This window comes from Bufo bufo, chromosome 5 (assembly GCF_905171765.1).
Source record: "Bufo bufo chromosome 5, aBufBuf1.1, whole genome shotgun sequence".
In the NCBI taxonomy this organism is placed as follows: Eukaryota; Metazoa; Chordata; class Amphibia; order Anura; family Bufonidae; genus Bufo; species Bufo bufo.
In genome coordinates this window covers 227,268,291-227,287,024 of record NC_053393.1, presented here as the reverse complement: position 1 = coordinate 227,287,024, position 18,734 = coordinate 227,268,291, and the positions used below count along the sequence as shown (strand labels likewise).

Sequence of the window (18,734 nt, the reverse complement as noted above, 5' to 3'; positions counted from 1 at the left end):
CTGTTATACCTGTATACCCCGCACGGCAGCCATTACCCCGGACTGTTATACCTGTATACCCCGCACGGCAGCCATTACCCCGGACTGTTATACCTGTATACCCCGCACGGCAGCCATTACCCCGGACTGTTATACCTGTATACCCCGCACGGCAGCCATTACCCCCGACTGTTATACCTGTATACCCCGCACGGCAGCCATTACCCCCGACTGTTATACCTGTATACCCCGCACGGCAGCCATTACCCCCGACTGTTATACCTGTATACCCCGCACGGCAGCCATTACCCCGGACTGTTATACCTGTATACCCCGCACGGCAGCCATTACCCCGGACTGTTATACCTGTATACCCCGCACGGCAGCCATTACCCCGGACTGTTATACCTGTATACCCCGCACGGCAGCCATTACCCCGGACTGTTATACCTGTATACCCCGCACGGCAGCCATTACCCCGGTCTGTTATACCTGTATACCCCGCACGGCAGCCATTACCCCGGACTGTTATACCTGTATACCCCGCACGGCAGCCATTACCCCGGACTGTTATACCTGTATACCCCGCACGGCAGCCATTACCCCGGACTGTTATACCTGTATACCCCGCACGGCAGCCATTACCCCGGACTGTTATACCTGTATACCCCGCACGGCAGCCATTACCCCGGACTATAAGCTCCGTCACCTCTGACACTAACTTAAAAGTGACAAAGACAAAACGAAGCGTGCAGCACTGAGGAGGACTCGCTCTCTCCATTATATCCCTGAGAGATAATATGTAATAGATTCCACCGTGACGTCTCCGTTATCTAATAACTAGTCACGGGCAGACTGTAGACTTTCCGCCCTCCTGACCCTCCTCTTCCTCACGAGCTTTCCCTCAGCACTTCCCGAGTGCCCACACAGACAGTCGGGGGATCCGGCCTGGATCATGTACCCGGCAGCGCGCCTTCTGGAGGCCGTGAGGAGGAGCAGTCTGGGGGCGAAGCGTGGAGCCTCCTACTTCTCCCACACAGGTACCCGTACACACTGCACGGCCATGACTAGTCTCATAGCTTCCTCTGGAGGAGTCCGATAAGGGGTGCCAGCTTTCCCAACAAACAACGGCAACCAAGTTAAGCCACACCCCAAAGTGGGTGGGGGCGTGGGTTGTCGCTATGTCATAATGTGGCTCCCAGAATTATTAGTGCCCCCCAGTATATTAATGCCTCCATTAGTGCCCCCCAGAATGAATAATGCCCCCCATTAGTGCCCCCTGTAATAGTACTGCCTCCATTAGTGCCCCCCAGAATGAATAATGCCCCCTGTAATAGTACTGCCTCCATTAGTGCCCCCCCAGAATGAATAATGCCCCCCATTAGTGCCCCCTGTAATAGTACTGCCTCCATTAGTGCCCCCCAGAATATATAATGCCCCCTATAATAGTACTGCCTCCATTAGTGCCCCCCAGAATGAATAATGCCCCCTGTAATAGTACTGCCTCCATTAGTGCCCCCTAGAATGAATAATGCCCCCTGTAATAGTACTGCCTCCATTAGTGCCCCCAGAATGAATAATGCCCCCGGTAATAGTACTGCCTCCATTAGTGCCCCCCAGAATGAATAATGCCCCCTGTAATAGTACTGCCTCCATTAGTGCCCCCCAGAATGAATAATGCCCCCTGTAATAGTACTGCCTCCATTAGTGCCCCCAGAATGAATAATGCCCCCGGTAATAGTACTGCCTCCATTAGTGCCCCCCAGAATGAATAATGCCCCTGATAAGTGCCCCCAATAATAGAAATGCCTCAATTAGTGCCCCCCAGTAATATTAATGCCTCCATTAGTGCCCCCCCCCCCCCCCCAGAATGAATAATGCCCCCGGTAATAGTAATGCCTCCATTAGTTCCCCGCAGAATTAATATTGCCATCATTAGTGCCCCCAGAATTAATAATAACCCCATTAGTGCCCCTCAGTAATATTAATGCCCCAATTAGTGCCCCCCAGAATTAATAACACCTCCATTAGTGCCCCCAGTAATGGTAATGCCTCAGTTAGTGCTCCCCAAAATTAATAATGCCCCTATTTGCCCCCCCAAATTAATAGTGCCCCCAGTAATACTAATGCCCCTATTAGTGCTCCCCAGTAATATTAATGCCCCAATTAGTGCCTCCCAGAATTAATAATTCCCCCATTAGTGCCCCCAGTAATAGTAATGCCTCAATTAGTGCCCCCATAATTAATAATGCCCCCAGTAATAGTAATGCCTCCATTAGTGCCCCTCAGAATTAATAATGCCCCCATTAGTGCCCCCAGTAATAGTAATGTCTCAATTAGTGCCTCTCAAAATTAATAATGCCCCCTTCTCTGCTTGGGTAAAAAAAAAAAAAAAGAACACGCCTCATCCATTCAATTCCGCCCCTGTGAACACTCGCTGCTCATTGGAAGATCAGGACAGGACCTGCGAAACGTCATCACGCTGGAGTGCAGGTCCTGTCCTGAGTTTCCGGTGAGCAGTGGGTGTTCACAGGGCGCAATCAAATGGAGGTGAGTTCTTTTTTTTTTCTTAACACAAGTGGGGGAGGGGCAGGAGTTATAGGCTGTACTAATGAGCGCGGTAACAGGCCTTATAGGAAAATACCGGCATCGACAGGGGCAATAAATCACCGGCTTGGCCAGTGAGATACCGGCCGGGTGGCAACCCTGTGTACAATAGAGCAGCCCTCCAAGAAGTGTAATAGTAGTGATTTATTAGCTTTACTTGTATTTTACACCTCACACTTAAAAATAACATAAAAATACAGCAAATGTAAGGCTACTTTCACACTAGCGTTCGGAGCGGGTCCGTCTGATGTCTGCTCAGACGGATCCTCTCCTATAATGCAGACGTTTGCATCCGTTCAGAACGGATCCGTCTGCATTATAACTTAGAAAAATTTCTAACGGTGAAAGTAGCCTGAACGGATCCGTCCAGACTTTATATTGAAAGTCAATGGGGGCGGATCCGTTTGAAGATTGAGCCATATGGTGTCATCTTCAAACGGATCCGTCCCCATTGACTTCCATTGTAAGTGTGGACGGATCCGCTCGCCTCCGCACGGCCAGGCAGACACCCGAACGCTGCAAGCAGCGTTCAGGTGTCCGCTCACTGAGTGGAGTGGAGGCTGAACGCTGCCAGACTGATGCATTCTGAGCGGATCCGCCTCCACTGAGAATGCATTAGGGCTGGACGGTTGTGTTCGGGACCGCTCGTGAGCCCCTTCAAACGGAGCGCACGAGCGGACACCCGAACGCTAGTGTGAAAGTAGCCTAAGTGTGACCTCGGAGCTCTTCTCATATCACTTTTTAACTATGTTTGGCGTATGCCCTGGAAAACCTCCTGCCAGGGACGGACTGGGAAAAAGCGGCCCTGGAAAAAAAATGAAGTGGCCACAACAGAAGTAGATGGGAACAACAATACCGTAGTACAGCACAAAATACCGCCACAGCCAAACCAAATGTCACAGTGCAGCACAAAATTCCGGCCCAACAGAACCAAATACAATAGTGCAGAACAAAATACCGCCCCAGCAGAACCAAATACCACAGTACAGCACAAAATACTGCCACCCCCGCTGCAGTATTCAACTGTATCACCGTCCTAAAGATGGCGATACAGTTGAATTAAGGAAGGGAACTTGAAGCCGCCAGCCAGGAACATTAGTACTTGATGCTCCTAGCAGTAATTAATGCTGAGAGCATCCAATCGTTATGTACCCGGCTGGCAGCCATGAGGAGGGCTCAGTTGGCCCATTGGGTAATTTCCCAGTAGGGTCTAAGGCCAGTCCGCCCCTGTCTCCATACAGTCTCATGCATCAGACATATCACAGAAGAGTGTCCTTTTGGCATACGTTTTTCCCTCTGTAGGATCTTTAATTTGGGTATAAATCAGCTAAGAAGATCGTTCAGGAGAGGTCAGAGAGGGATGGTTCTGATTGATTTATCACAGGATACAATTTTTCAGCCAAAACTAAGGCAGATTTATTATTGAAAATGTGCCCAAATTCTGATGCAGATGCCTTACACCACATTTAATAAAGTGGTTGTTCGGCCCCCCCCCCCCCCCCCCCCCCATCTTGTAGTACCTGTGAAGAAATCGATACCAGCTCCTGGGCTGCCTTTGCTGGACTTCTTGTCCCGTTCTGTCAACTTCCACATGGGTGGGGTCAGGTGCCCCACCACATCCAATGACTGGCTTCATAGGTGATATGTCCCCAAGATGTGCTGCTTGGGGACACATGCTGGAGAAGGTGACTTTAAAAAAAAAACGTGGACAACGTCTTTTAAGTGGGGCTTGACTTGGCAGAAAGATGGGTGTGGCTTTGTGGGATAAGGGGGCGTGACCTGAGCTGCAACGGTGTGCACCTTTTAGTTGGCTTACTTTGCGCCACTATTTTTTTTTGCCAAATTCCTTGTGCAAATTTGGTGCACACCGTCACATCCAGGCTCATACTAGCCGACCAGTGAATCCGCTGGTGGGCCCCTGAGTAAGGTGGATCCCTAGTCCCCCACCCTAGACTAACTGCACTACACTGATAGGCAACGTACAGCATCTCAACCAGCCTGGGTCCATTTGACAAACCACGGCTCAGGAGACTTGTAGATATAGAAGCTGCTAGCCATGTCATCTTTCATCAGGGACCTGCCTTCTTTGCAGGGACCCCTATCATCATTCATCTTTAGGGTCTAGCTGCCGCTGTGTGAGCTGATAATATTTGCATGTAGCTTAAAGGGGTTTTTCCGGGATTTTAATATTGATGACCAATCCTAAGAATAGGTCTCACAAGCGCTTCCTTCCCTTCATTGATTACCTGCTCGCCGTCGACATCGCATTTACTTCTATGGGACGACTCCTTCCTATTCAAGTGTATGGGAACGACCCCTTTAACAATTGGCCTCAGAAAGAATTTTACTGGTGGGCCCAAGGCAGCCTAGTCCAGCACTGGTCACATCGTCAGCCATGCCCCTTTCCTATTAAGCCACACACACACTTTCTGCTGATCCACACAGCCTGTTGGACGGGGCTGGGAAAGTGTCTAAAACTAGGAATAAATGTGGTGTAAGCCATGTGAGGCAGACGACTAGTGCGCCTGATGGTAAATCTGCCCCAATGTGATTGACCCTAAAATACATGAAAATCAATTATAAAAACAATCGCTCCAAAGGTGCCCATATTGTTGAGTGTCAAGAATATGATAATTTGGGGCACACAGAGGGACCTCCATACGCCCGGCTTGAACCCTCCACGCAGGAGTAAGATGTGCCTAATTTATTTTGGCAGATGCCTGTGCACCAGAAACTGAAGTCTACACCAACCAGGGGCATGCGTATACTTCAGCTATATTTTCTGGCGTAAGTTAGAGTAAATCTGGCAGGCCACTCTAAGCTCCGCCCTCCCGTCACAAAAAGTGGCGAGAAGATAGAAAATTTGAGAATTATGCGACATAATTTGAAACTTTTTTACGCCTCTTTAGTGGCTTTGAGACAGTGATAAATGACCCCCACTATGTGCTTATCGGTGCTCGGCTGTCACTTAGCTTTACCAAACTCTTGGATTGCAAATCTTTCTAGTCATGGAGACGTGGGATGTGGAAAAGTCACCTCAGATACCCACGTCAGACAGATAAAATCAGACAGTAGAAAAATGGCGAAACATCACACCGCCAGTTCTGAATCATGAGTCCATGAGTGAGGTTCTTAAAGGGGTCGTCTCACTTCAGCAAAAGGCATTTATCATGTAGAGAAAGTTAATACAATGCACTTACTAATGTATTGTGATTGTCCATATTGCTTCCTTTGCAGGCTGGATTACATTTTTTAATCATATTTTACACTGCTAGTTTCCATGGTTACGACCACCCTGCAATCCAGCAGCGGTGGTCATGCTTGCATACTATAGATAAAGTGCTGGCCTCTCTCCGCGGGAGCTCACATAGTCACGCATGCACAGCAGCTCCTGTTCCGGCCACCTCGTATCTGTGCCGCTGCAGTGGCCGTAACCCCTGGATGCGATCAGTGTATAATGAAATGGAAAAATTAGTCCAGCCAGCAAAGGAAGCAATATGGATAATAATAATACATTAGTAGGTGCCAACTTTCTCTACATGATAAATGCCTTTTGCTGAAGTGAGACGACCCCTTTAAGGAGGTATTCAGATGTGAGTATCCGTAAAGCTTCTTCTTTAGTTCGGAAATGGTCACCTAGACACCTTGTCACCTAGAAAAACTTTCCAGTCCACTTTCTTGGCTGCCACCTAAGGGAAGTTATAGATGCGGGCGTTCAAGGTTCATATGTTGTGGTTATATGCAAGTAAGTCAACTGCTAATTCAATGGCACAATACTTAAAGGGGTATTCCCATCTGGGACGCTGATAACATGTCACTAGAAAATGCCATCAATGTCGTATAGGTGTGGCCCCACATCTGGGACCTGCTACTATTAACAGAATGATAGTGGGCACGAAGGCGTATGGCGGAGTATGTCCCAGTGGCGGGAATTTGAAGTATTTATAGAAACGGTCAGCGGTTCCGGAGCTTGTCCGTCGCTGAGCCTGAAAGAAGAAGACGTCGTCTGAAGAACCAGTGGATTGCCGGCGTAGCATTACTTGGCAGAAGGTGGAGCGGTGGCGTGGGCGCAGTGGCGGCACTGAAGATTGTAGCGGCGGCAGCGGTGGTGAAGTCCGAAGAGACCGGCGCAGAAGTAGTGGAGTCCAAGGCGTCATAGGGCAGAAGAGCCGAAGCGTTTGGGCCAGCGGTGTTGTAAGGAGAACAAAGAGCGGCACCGCCGGATGGAAGATCTGCTGAAGAAGCTCATCTTGCGCGCAGAATCAAGAGGAGTGGAGGCGTGGCTGCGACGCTGCTTGGCTGACGGCCTGTCAGCTGAAGAGGAAGAGGCGGGGTCACGTGACGATGCACAGCGTAGTGACGTCATCGAGGAAGGGACGGCAGCGGCAGCAGGGATTGCTTCCCATAGCACTGAAGAACCGAGCCATGTCTTCAGGAGGATGAAGAGGCCAAGAAGATCCTATTCCCCTTCAGAAGTGGTTAACAGAAGAGGTGGCAGCAGGTGCTCCTCCCCTAGATGGGCTGCATTGCAGTCTGGGGTTTTGAGTCGAGCGCCACAGCCGGCCTCCAGCACAACCATCTCGGATCCAGCACAGGATTTATGTGGGCAGAGCATTGGTTTGCCCACCAACATAGGGAATTCTGATAGCAAGCTTCTGCTTAGCCTAGCCCACCCAGGTTAATCCGCCTGCAGCAGTGTGGTGTGATTCGCCAGCTGCTGCAGTGGCTGAGAATTCATACAATGGGTTAACAGCAGATAACAGAGTTGGGGTATCTGAAACATGCTTACAGGAGGCTATGTATGACCTTTGAAGGTCCTCCTTTGGGGTTTCATTTATCATAAACAGTGAAAGAAAAAATTTGGAGGAAGTGTAGATATTTTATCTCTACTTCCTTCTGCCAAAGAGTCCTTTAACCCCTTAAGGACTTAGGTCGTACCGGTACGCCCTATTTCCCGAGTCCTTAAGGACTCAGGACTTACCGGTACGTCCTAACTTTAAATCGCGATTGCGGCGCGGCAGGGGTTAATCGCAACAGGATGTCCGCTGAAATCATTCAGCAGGCATCCTGTCACAACGCCGGGGGGGTGTCCCGTGACCCCCCCGTGTCGGCGATCGCCACAAAACGCAGGTCAATTCAGACCTGCGGTTTGCGGCTTTTACCTTATCCGGCTGGCAGTGGGCGGCCTTGCCATCAGGTCCCCATGCGGCTGTAGGGGGGACCTGATGGCATGGAAGGCAGCGCGATGTCTAAGGAAGGCATCGCGCTGCCTTCCGGTGACGAGCCTGTGAGATCCAGCCCCCTGGATCTCACAGGCCGGAAGCTGTATGAGTAATACACACAGTATTACTCATACAGCCAATGCATTCCAATACAGAAGTATTGGAATGCATTGTAAAAGGGATTAGACCCCCAAAAGTTAAAGTCCCAAAGTGGGACAAAAAATAAAGTAAAAAAAAAGTTGAAAAAATAAAGTTTCCCCCCCAAAAATTAAAAGTTTCAAGTAAAATAAACAAAAACGTAATTTTCCCCAAATAAAGTAAAATAAAAATTGGTAAAAAATAGGGAAAAAAAAAAAGTATACATATTAGGTATCGCCGCGTCCGTATCGACCGGCTCTATAAACATATCACATGACCTAACCCCTCAGATGAACACCATAAAAAATAAAAACTGTGCTAAATAAACCATTTTTTTTTGTCACCTTACATCACAAAAAGTACAACAGCAAGCGATCAAAAAGGTGTTTGCCGGGGGGCGGAGCTAGCCGAGCATGGTGGTGGACGCTTAACCTTGAGCTCCTTATCACACCTCCCGACCACATAGCTTTTTACAGCATATAACCTACTCAAAACATGGGCAAACTGTCCAAGGAGAGAGGCAAAGACTCAGAGGGTACACTGAGACCCCAGAAATCACAAGGGGACTTGACAAGGTTCCTGAATAAGACGATGCCTTTCCCGGCCAGAGTGAAGAAAATCGTGGCAGCCGCTGCCCGCTCTGAGACGCAGGAGGACGATTCAGATGGCGGCAGTTCATGCACTTACTCCGACACACAAGGAGCTACTAACACACTGCCGATTACAAGATCCTTCCTGAAACACTCTCTGTCGCAGGCCCTGTCTCCGGTGATGAAGGAGCTGGCGGACATAAAGATGGAGGTACACCAAATGGGGTCCCGAGTTGAGTCGCTCGAAAATTCCCAGCTAGCTATTACAGAGCATAGCAGAGGGCTGCAAACTCAAATGAAGTCGTTATGCACACAGCTGAATAATGCCTACCTTAGCCTGGAAGACCACGAGAATAGGGGACGGCGAAAGAACGTAAGACTCAGGGGGATTCCAGAGTCTAGCCCTGCTGAGGAACTTTCAGAATGCGTGCGCCGAATATTTTCAACGCTGGTGGGTCAGACACATGCGGACGCCATTACTATCGAACAGGCCCATAGAACTCTTAGGCCCAAGCCTGCAGATGGAGACCCTCCAAGAGACACAGTCTGCACACTTCTAAATTACCTGGACACAGCGCAGATCCTCAAAAAGGCAAGAGAAAAAGAGGACATTCTACTGGATACCCACAAAATCCAGATTTTCCAGGATTTAGCGGCAAGCACACTTGCTAAACGGAGGGCCTTACGTCCCTTGACAGCGGAGCTGAGAGCAAAAAAATTGCCTATGAGATGGCTCTTTCCCTTTGCCCTGAGTACCTCAATTAAGGGCCGACAATACACAGTGCGTCACCCGGACGACCTGCCGAAGATCTGGGAGGCTCTTGAGATATCGCCCATGGACATACCATCGTGATTGCCAGTAACTACCGTAGAAGACCTCCCTCATCTGCCCTCACCTGAGCCTTGGGCACTTTCATCTAAGGCCAAATCGACAAGGAAGAAACAGGCCTCTAAGAATTGTATTGGTATCTCAAAAATGTGTGGTTGGCATTCAAAAATAAAGGTAGCAATCCAACAGTAAAAGTCAATTAATAAAATCGACAGAAACTTTGCATCCGAAAATATCAAGAAGTTTCTGTAAAAGCTCTGGATATCCACAGATAATAGTAACACTCCAGTCTCGATTATTTAAAACTCCAGTCTCAGGTCTCGATTAATAGCACTCCAATATTGAGTCTCGATTAATTAGTAGCTATACACAGAGTGGCGTCCCACCCCTTAGCCTGAGACACCAAACACGTTTCGGGGTTAGAGCAGTTGACCCCTTCATCAGTGGCTAGTGTCCCCCTGTTATGGCCCCTCCTTTATAGGGCTACTGATTATTGGGAAAACCTGGTCATGGATCGTCCGAATTTTGGATCATCCGAATTTTGAGTATTCTGAGACTCTGTGGAAAATCTAACCAGAGCAAATGGTTGTTATGTTGGATTATATATGTCCAATCGTACATCAAGGAACATCACAAATATTCTTATGGGCATAGATTGTCATTATGGACTTGAAATTTTCCAAATCCAATATTTAGCAGTCTCTGAAATGAAAGTCCTTTCATACACTTGTTATTTCATCAGTCCCAAATCTCATGGTCTAAAAAACGCACCATCGACATTGCGGTTCCTGTGCGGTTTTGGTGCGTTTTTCATAAATTTCTATAAAATACTATTAAAAACATTAAGATTCATAAAATAAACATTAAAAATGGAGATCATAATATGATACTCAATCAAATTACACACATCATCTAAAATTGTTGTTACAAGTGCGTGTTTCAGCAATCAGCATATGGTATGGCCTTCCCCAGTAAATTCTTCTAAGCCTGGGATATTGATTGGGGAGTAGATGGGGGCCCATCCCAGAGGAAAAACTGGACAGAACTACAGGGTGGGCCATTTATATGGATACACCTTAATAAAATGGGAATGGTTGGTGATATTAACTTCCTGTTTGTGGCACATTAGTATATGTGAGGGGGAAAACTTTTCAAGATGGGTGGTGACCATGGCGGACATTTTGAAGTCGGCCATTTTGAATCCAACTTTTGTTTTTTCAATAGGAAGAGGGTCATGTGACGCATCAAACTTATTGGGAATTTCGCAAGAAAAACAATGGTGTGCTTGGTTTTAACGTAACGTTATTCTTTCATGAGTTATTTACAAGTTTCTGACCACTTATAAAATGTGTTCAATGTGCTGCCCATTGTGTTGGATTGTCAATGCAACCCTCTTCTCCCACTCTTCACACACTGATAGCAACACCGCAGGAGAAATGCTAGCACAGGCTTCCAGTATCCGTAGTTTCAGGTGCTGCACATCTCGTATCTTCACAGCATAGACAATTGCCTTCAGATGACCCCAAAGATAAAAGTCTAAGGGGGTCAGATCGGGAGACCTTGGGGGCTATTCAACTGGCCCACGACGACCAATCCACTTTCCAGGAAACTGTTCATCTAGGAATGCTCGGACCTGACACCCATAATGTGGTGGTGCACCATCACATTATGGGTGTCAGGTCCGAGCATTCCTAGATGAACAGTTTCCTGGAAAGTGGATTGGTCGTCGTGGGACAGTTGAATGGCCCCCAAGGTCTCCCGATCTGACCCCCTTAGACTTTTATCTTTGGGGTCATCTGAAGGCAATTGTCTATGCTGCCAGGCAGCAGGGGGCAGACCCTCCCCCCCCTCCCCAGTTTGAATATCATTGGTGGCCAGTGCGGCCCCCCCCCTCTATTGTAATAATAGGTTTGTGGCCAGTGCGGCCCCCCCCCTCCCTCTATTGTAAAAATTCGTTGGTGGCACAGTGTGCGCCCCCCCCTCCCTCCCTCTATTGTAATAATTCGTTGGTGACACAGTGTGCGCCCCCCATCGGCCCCCCTCCCTCTATAGCATTAACAACATTGGTGGCCAGTGTGCGGCCTCCCATCTCCCCCCCCCCCATCATTGGTGGCAGCGGAGTTCCGATCGGAGTCCCAGTTTAATCGCTGGGGCTCCGATCGGTAACCATGGCAACCAGGACGCTACTACAGTCCTGGTTGCCATGGTTACTTAGCAATAGTACAATAGTAGAAGATTCATACTTACCGGCTGCTGCGATGTTCGTGTCCGGCCGGGAGCTCCACCTACTGGTAAGTGACAGGTCTATGCGGCGCATTGCTAAATGAACTGTCACTTCCCAGTAGGAGGAGCCAGGGCCGGCCTTAGGTGTTCAGGCGCCCTGTGCGAGCTAACCTTGTGCCCCCCCCCCCCTTCTTACCCCATGTAACATAAACATACACAAAGAGGGAAAAAACTTTGTAACAAATAACACTAGTGCTGATAATGTGGTAGTGTTACCTGCAGTCCTATGTAAATCCACAGATAACACTAGTGCTGATAATGTGGTAGTGTTACCTGCAGTCCTATGTAAATCCACAGATAACACTAGTGCTGAATAATGTGTTAGTGTTACCTGCAGTCCTATGTAAATCCACAGATAACACTAGTGCTGAATAATGTGGTAGTGTTACCTGCAGTCCTATGTAAGACCACAGATAACCCTAGTGTAGATCATGTGGAAGTGTTACCTTCGTCCTTAGTGTGCCTCCCTGTGCCTCTCCCACGGACTCCATGCTGGCGCTGCCTCCTCTTCCATCTTCTTCTTCTTGCCCCGCACAGAACGTCCTGATGCAACTGCGTCAAGACATAGGAACACTGTGGGCATGGTGATGGTGACACACAGGGAGACACACACAGGGACAGACATGCACACAGGGAGACACACACACACACACACAGGGACGGACAGTCACACACACAGGGAGACACACACACACAGGGAGACACACACACACACAGGGACGGACAGTCACACACACAGGGAGACACACACACAGGGACAAACACACACACACACACAAGGACAGACAGTCACACACACAGGGAGACACACACACACACACAGGGACGGACAGTCACACACACACACACACACACACACACAGGGACGAACACACATACATACAATAAATATGATCACCACACGGCTCCTGCCTGTCTGTTTTGGTAAAGCAGGGCATAGCTGGGCTATGCCAGGCTTTAGCAGAGTGGGCACAGGACCGTGGACACAGGGCACGATATGTATGTGAGCACAGCTGAGCGAGTGCAGGGCAAGGGCCCGCATACACATCGTCCCTCCTGCCTGTCATTCCACCCCACCACCGGGCATTTTGGGGGGCATTAGGGGTTGGATGATGCGGAGTGTGCACCTAGCCACCAATCATATCGCCCCCCCTCTTAAAGGTAACTGATGTGCTGGGGGGGAGGGGAATATGATTGGTGGCCATGTGCACACTCAACATCAGCAGCAAGGAGTTAAAGTCCAACCCTTAATGGCCCCCAAAATCCCTGGGGGGGGGGGGAAGGGTTGATGTAGTAGCAGGAAAGCACACTGTCCCCCTGTCCTCTATGAGCCCCCCCCCGGCACATTTCTCCCACTCCATCATGGGCCAGTGGCAGATGGGATCCATCCAGTTGTTATCTTTGTACCAAATACCTGTAACTTCGGGCTCGCTCCTTCCTCTCTCTGGGGCTGGAGCTCAGTGGCCACATCAAAAGCGAAGACGTGCCTGTGCGGCAGCTGCGTCACGCTCCAGCAGCCACTGGTCTTCTCTCTTAAAGAGACAGGCAGGCCAGGCAGCAGAGCGGAGCTCAGACCGGCCGCGGGCCCCGCCCCCTCCTCACTCTTTCCAATAGTCCGTGCGCTTTCAGCCCGCCGACCGCAACAAAATAGTAAGTAGATCTAGTTAGTTTGTGGCGGGCTGTCGTCGGCCGCCTGGCGCCCCTGTTGCTATGGCGCCCTGTGCGGCCGCACAGCCCGCACACCCCAAAGGCCGGCCCTGGGAGGAGCTCCCGGCCGGACACGAACATCGCAGCTCCCAGGTAAGTATGAATCTTTTACTATTGTACTATTGCTAGTAACCCGCTGCCACCAATGATCGGGGGGGGGGGGGGGGGGGGTAGATGGGAGGCCGCACACTGGCCACCAATGTTGTTAATGCTATAGAGGGAGGGGGGGGCAATGGGGGGGCGCACACTGTGCCACCAACGATTTATTACAATAGAGGGAGGAAGGGGGGGCGCACACTGTGCCACCAACGAATTATTACAATAGAGGGAGGAAGGGGGGGGCGGGGGGGGGGGCACACTGTGCCACCAACGAATTATTACAATAGAGGGAGGAAGGGGGGGGGGGCCCGCACTGGCCACCAATGATATTCAAACTGGGGAGGGGGGGGGGGGGGGGTCTGCCCCCTGCTGCCTGGCAGCCCTGATCTCTTACAGGGGGATATGATAGTACAATTAACCCCTTCAGGTGCGGCACCTGAGGGGTTAATTGTGCTGATCACGGCCCCCTGTAAGAGATCGGATGCTGCTAGGCAGCAGGGGGCAGTCATGTACACAGTTTGTAGTATTTTCTAACTAGAAGCGTTCCCATCACCATGGGAACGCCTCTGTGTTAGAATATACTGTCGGAAATGAGGTTTCACGATCTAACTCATATCCGACAGTATATTCTAACATAGAGGCGTTCCCATGGTGATGGGGACGCTTCAAGTTAAAATATACCATCGGATTGGAGAAAACTCCGATCCGATGGTATAAAAGGGACTCCAGACTTTACATTGAAAGTCAATGGGGACGGATCCGTTTGAAATGGCACCATATTGTGTCAACGTCAAACGGATCCGTCCCCATTGACTTGCATTGTAATTCAGGACGGATCCGTTTGGCTCCGCACGGCCAGGCGGACACCAAAACGACTTTTTTTTCATGTCCGTGGATCCTCCAAAAATCAAGGAAGACCCACGGACGAAAAAACGGTCACGGATCACGGAAAAACGGGACCCGTTTTTGCGGACCGCAAAAAAATACGTTCGTGTGCAGGAGGCCTAAGGTGTATCCATATAAATGGCCCACCCTGTATATACTGTATGAAACTGCCCAGTTGATCGTCTGTGAGGGGCGCCCATCTATAAGAAGCCAAATAATTCAAATTCGGCATTTAGGCCCTGTGGTAGAAGAGTGTTCAGTTCGAAAATACGTTTGGTTTCTAGTCGGGACATTTTTTCTATATGATTCCTGCCTCTCCAATCTCTATGGACTCGATCTATGGCCATAAATTTCAAACATGTAGGATCTTGTTGATGAACTATTTTAAAATGACTTGACACAGAATGGTTCTCGAAGCCCTTTTTTATGTTCACAGTATGCTCCGCAATCCGTTTTTTAAGGGGTCTCTTGGTCCTGCCTACATATTGATAACCGCAGGGACACTCCATCACATAAATAACATCTTCCGTACTACATGTAAGAAATTCCCTAATTTTGTGGCAGTATTTATTGTTAAAAGACACTAATTCTGTTGTTTTTTTAGGGAAAGAGGTAATCTTACAATTGTTACACTTTCCGCAACGGAAAAAGCCAATTTTTGAGATACCAATAAAATTCTTATGTACCAATATCCACTGTTCCCATTGCTTTAGAGAGTGCCCCTCGGGTTATTGTTATAGTTGTTATAAGTGGAGTTGCCTTATTATGTAAATCCAGGTATGGAATGTAGAACCAGCTGAAGACCGGAATTGCTGGACGGGAGGGAGAGACTGCCTAAGTTGGCAAAACCCTCCTAAAAGCCTCCTTTATTCATCACTTGGAGGCGGTTCTCTCCCTCCGGACCTGCACTAGTCCATGCTTATGTTTTCTGATTCGAGTAGGCCTGGAAAGGCCCTTATACTGGTCGGGTGTGTGTGGAGTCCCTGGTCATATCGGGCTCTACCACTGATGTTCCCCCCCCCCCCCCCCGGCCCTATACTATTTGACTGTTATTGCACTATTGCGCAGACATGCACCGTTAGAGCCTCAGTGCTCTTCTTCTTTTTCTGTTTATATCAGTGCTTATCCCTGTCTCCCATCCGATGTCGACCTGCAAGCTAATATCCCTGAGGCGGATGTGCTAGATATTAACTGTTTAATAATATGGCTGAAGTAACTGTTTGCACACTTAATGTTAATGTGATGAATATCCCTCAGAAGAGAAGTCAAGTGTACCACACCCTTAAAAGAGAAAACGCTGACATACTCTTTTTACAAGAGACTCACTTTAGGCATCAACGTGTCTCTAATATGAGTAGTAAGTGCTTCCCTGTCTGGTACTATTCTACCTATTCCTCGGCTGCTAGAGGAGTTTCTATTGGCATTAGCAAAAATATACCATTTACCTTGACGGCTAAAATGGAAGACCCTCTTGGAAGGTACTTGTTTGTTAAGGGGAAAGTCCTTAATAGCACTATCACTATGGCAAATGTATATGCCCCGAATGTTAAACAGATCTCGTGGTTTATACAGATGTTAGGCACCCTCTGGGAGTTCGTGGGAGGCTTATTGATATTAGGGGGTGATTTCAATTTAGCCTTGGATCACAGCATAGATTCCACCTCAAAAACCCCACTCCTCTCTAAGAAACAAGTACGTAGAATCCAATTGTCCCTCTCGAACTTGCGAATCTCGGATGTCTGGAGGGTCCTCAATCCAGAAGGGAGGGATTACACGTTCTTCTTGCGGGTACATGGTACTTACCAGAGGTTAGACTACATCTATATGTCTAATAGCTCACTCACTTCTGTTACAAAAGCAGAAATTGGAAATTCCACTGTCTCTGACGATGCTCCGGTCAAAGTTCAGTGGAAACTGAAAGACTTGCCCCCAAAAGTCTGGACGTGGCGACTCAACACCACGCTTTTAGAGGACGAGGTTAACAAGACCCAGATAGAGCAGAAGATCCTAGACGACTTTAATGAAAATGACAGACCTCAAACCTCCATGCCTATGATTTGGGAGGCCCATAAGGCGGTTATTAGAGGAGAACTGATTAGCCTAGGATCCAGAGTAAAGAAGCAAAGATCCCAACAGTTAAACTCCCTGCTGACGCAGATCTCTACCCTAGAAACCTTACATAAAATAAAACAGACTGACGAAGTACAATGTACGCTTAAGACGCTGCGCCACCAGGTTAAAGACCTGTTAAGTATTAAAACAGCCAAAATACTGCAATCTCTATGATTCAAGTATTTCTGTCATGGGGACAAGGGATCTAGGGTAATGACTAATCTCTTAAGAGCTCAGAAGAGCAAAACTTTTATCCAAGCTATTAAAACTAAGGAGGGTAAAAAAACTCACCACAACACCTGATATAGCGAGAGAGTTCTGTAGCTTTTACTCGTCACTATATAACCTAGAAAAAGAGAAACTGACAGCAGATTCTGACCAACGCCACTTAGGCGAATGCATAGATTCCTTCCTTAAATCCATCACAATCCCCACTTTATCAGTAGACAATAGGTCCACACTGCTGCGGCCCTTTACCAGTGTGGAGGTAGATAAAACCCTCGGCTCTATACCAACGGGCAAAAGCCAAGGCCCAGATGGTTACCCTATTTATTACTATAAGAAATTTAAACATATCCTGACCCCATACTTTGTGAGACTCTGTAATGACCTGCTACAAGGCTCCACCCTCCCTGCCCAAGCACAAGAAGCGCATATTACCATCATCCACAAGGAAGGGAAAGATCAGGAGCTGTGCGGTAGCTACAGACCCATATCTCTCCTAAACACAGATTTGAAGTGGTGGGCCAAGCTGCTAAGCCACAGGATTGCCTTCTTGCTTCCTAGCCTGATTGGTCGGGAGCAGGTGGGATTTGTTTTGGGCAGGGAGGGTAGACATAATGTTAGTAGAGTCTTACATGCGGTTTCTCATGCTCACTCTAAAAGAACGCCCCTAGTTCTGCTGGGAACAGACGCAGAAAATCGTTCGACAGAGTGGGCTGGAAATTTATGCGGAAAACTCTGGAAGCCTTTGGGTTCCCGGATAGATTTGTACAGGCAATATTCACGATGTACTCCTCCCCCTTGGCCCGTATATTGGTGAATAATACACTGTCAGACTCCTTTAGCATTGGAAATGGTACCAGACTGGGATGCCCGCTATCTCCTTCACTCTTCATATTAGCCATGGAAACGTTGCTACTTAAATTTAGACAGACCCCTGATATTAGAGGATTGAGAATAAACAAAATTGATCACAAAATGGCATCGTTTGCCGACGATTTGTTAATGTTTATCTCAAACCCGGAAGAAGCCATGCCACATGTCATGGATATTTTTGAGGCATTTGGGAATGCATCTAATTTCAAGATTAACTTTGACAAATCAGAGGCTCTAGGGATTTCTGTTTCCTCCCCAGATGAGAAGAATAAGAGACATGACCCCCTTTAAATGGCCTGCTAAAGCAGTCAAGTATCTAGGGATCATGATACCTGCCAATTTGAACCTACTATATCAACTCAACTACGCCCCCTTATTGGCTAAGATACAGACTACCTTAGCAGGATTCTCAAAGAAAATGCTTTCTTGGCTAGGAAGAAAAAATGCACTAGTCACATTCATCCTCCCCCAACTGTTATATTTATTTAGATCTCTCCCGATCTCCATACCTGGCGCATTTCAAACCAAATTGAAGTCGGTTTTTAGTAAGTTTCTGTGGGATGGTAAAAAAGCAAGACTACCCTACTCGCTTCTTACTAGGAAAAAGAAACAAGGTGGCATCTCTTTACCAGATGTTAACTTGTATCTACAGGCCATACACTTAGAAAGATGGTTAGCATTGACACAACCTGAGCCGGTCCCTATACATGTTGATATGGAAAAATCCCTGTTGGAGAGACATAGAGAATTCCTGCTTTGGTATAAAGCGCCTTTACCGAGTAAACAGGATTTACCATATGATCTAATCAGAAGCACAATCTATAGATGCCAAAAATCAGATGAGCTGAATATAGGGAAGAATAAATTGTCACCCCTGGCACCCCTTCATATACTACCACAGATACTTGCAAAACGACCTCTAGAGGTCACGAAAGTTTGGTCATCTGTAGCTCATCTTAGAATAGGGGATCTGTATCGCTCCAAAACTAGTAGGGATTTTTACAAAGACATCACAGGCAGTGTTAACATGCCGGGAGATATCCTACAAATTTGGGACTTTGACAAATCCTGTACTAGATTTAAGAGAACCAATCACCTACCTCTGCCGGACCCTACATGGTTGGAGAACTACATACTATTACCCGCCCTACCAGCTAAATGCCTATCCATGGTATACAGACAGGT

The 18,734-nt window shown here is 48.0% G+C and overlaps 1 protein-coding gene across 2 annotated transcripts in view; it reads left to right on the top strand.

Moving 5' to 3' along the window:
* The first annotated feature begins 760 nt into the window (after nucleotides 1–760).
* Nucleotides 761–18,734, top strand: part of SUGCT (succinyl-CoA:glutarate-CoA transferase) — a 1,029,682-nt gene continuing 1,011,708 nt past the window's right edge. The window contains exon 1 of one of the 2 annotated variants that reach the window (XM_040432683.1): nucleotides 761–1,019. In XM_040432683.1, coding sequence (XP_040288617.1) covers nucleotides 935–1,019 — 85 coding nt within the window. In that variant the 5' untranslated portion in view covers nucleotides 761–934. The remainder of the gene's footprint in view (nucleotides 1,020–18,734) is intronic. The other variant, XM_040432681.1, reaches the window with a different exon arrangement.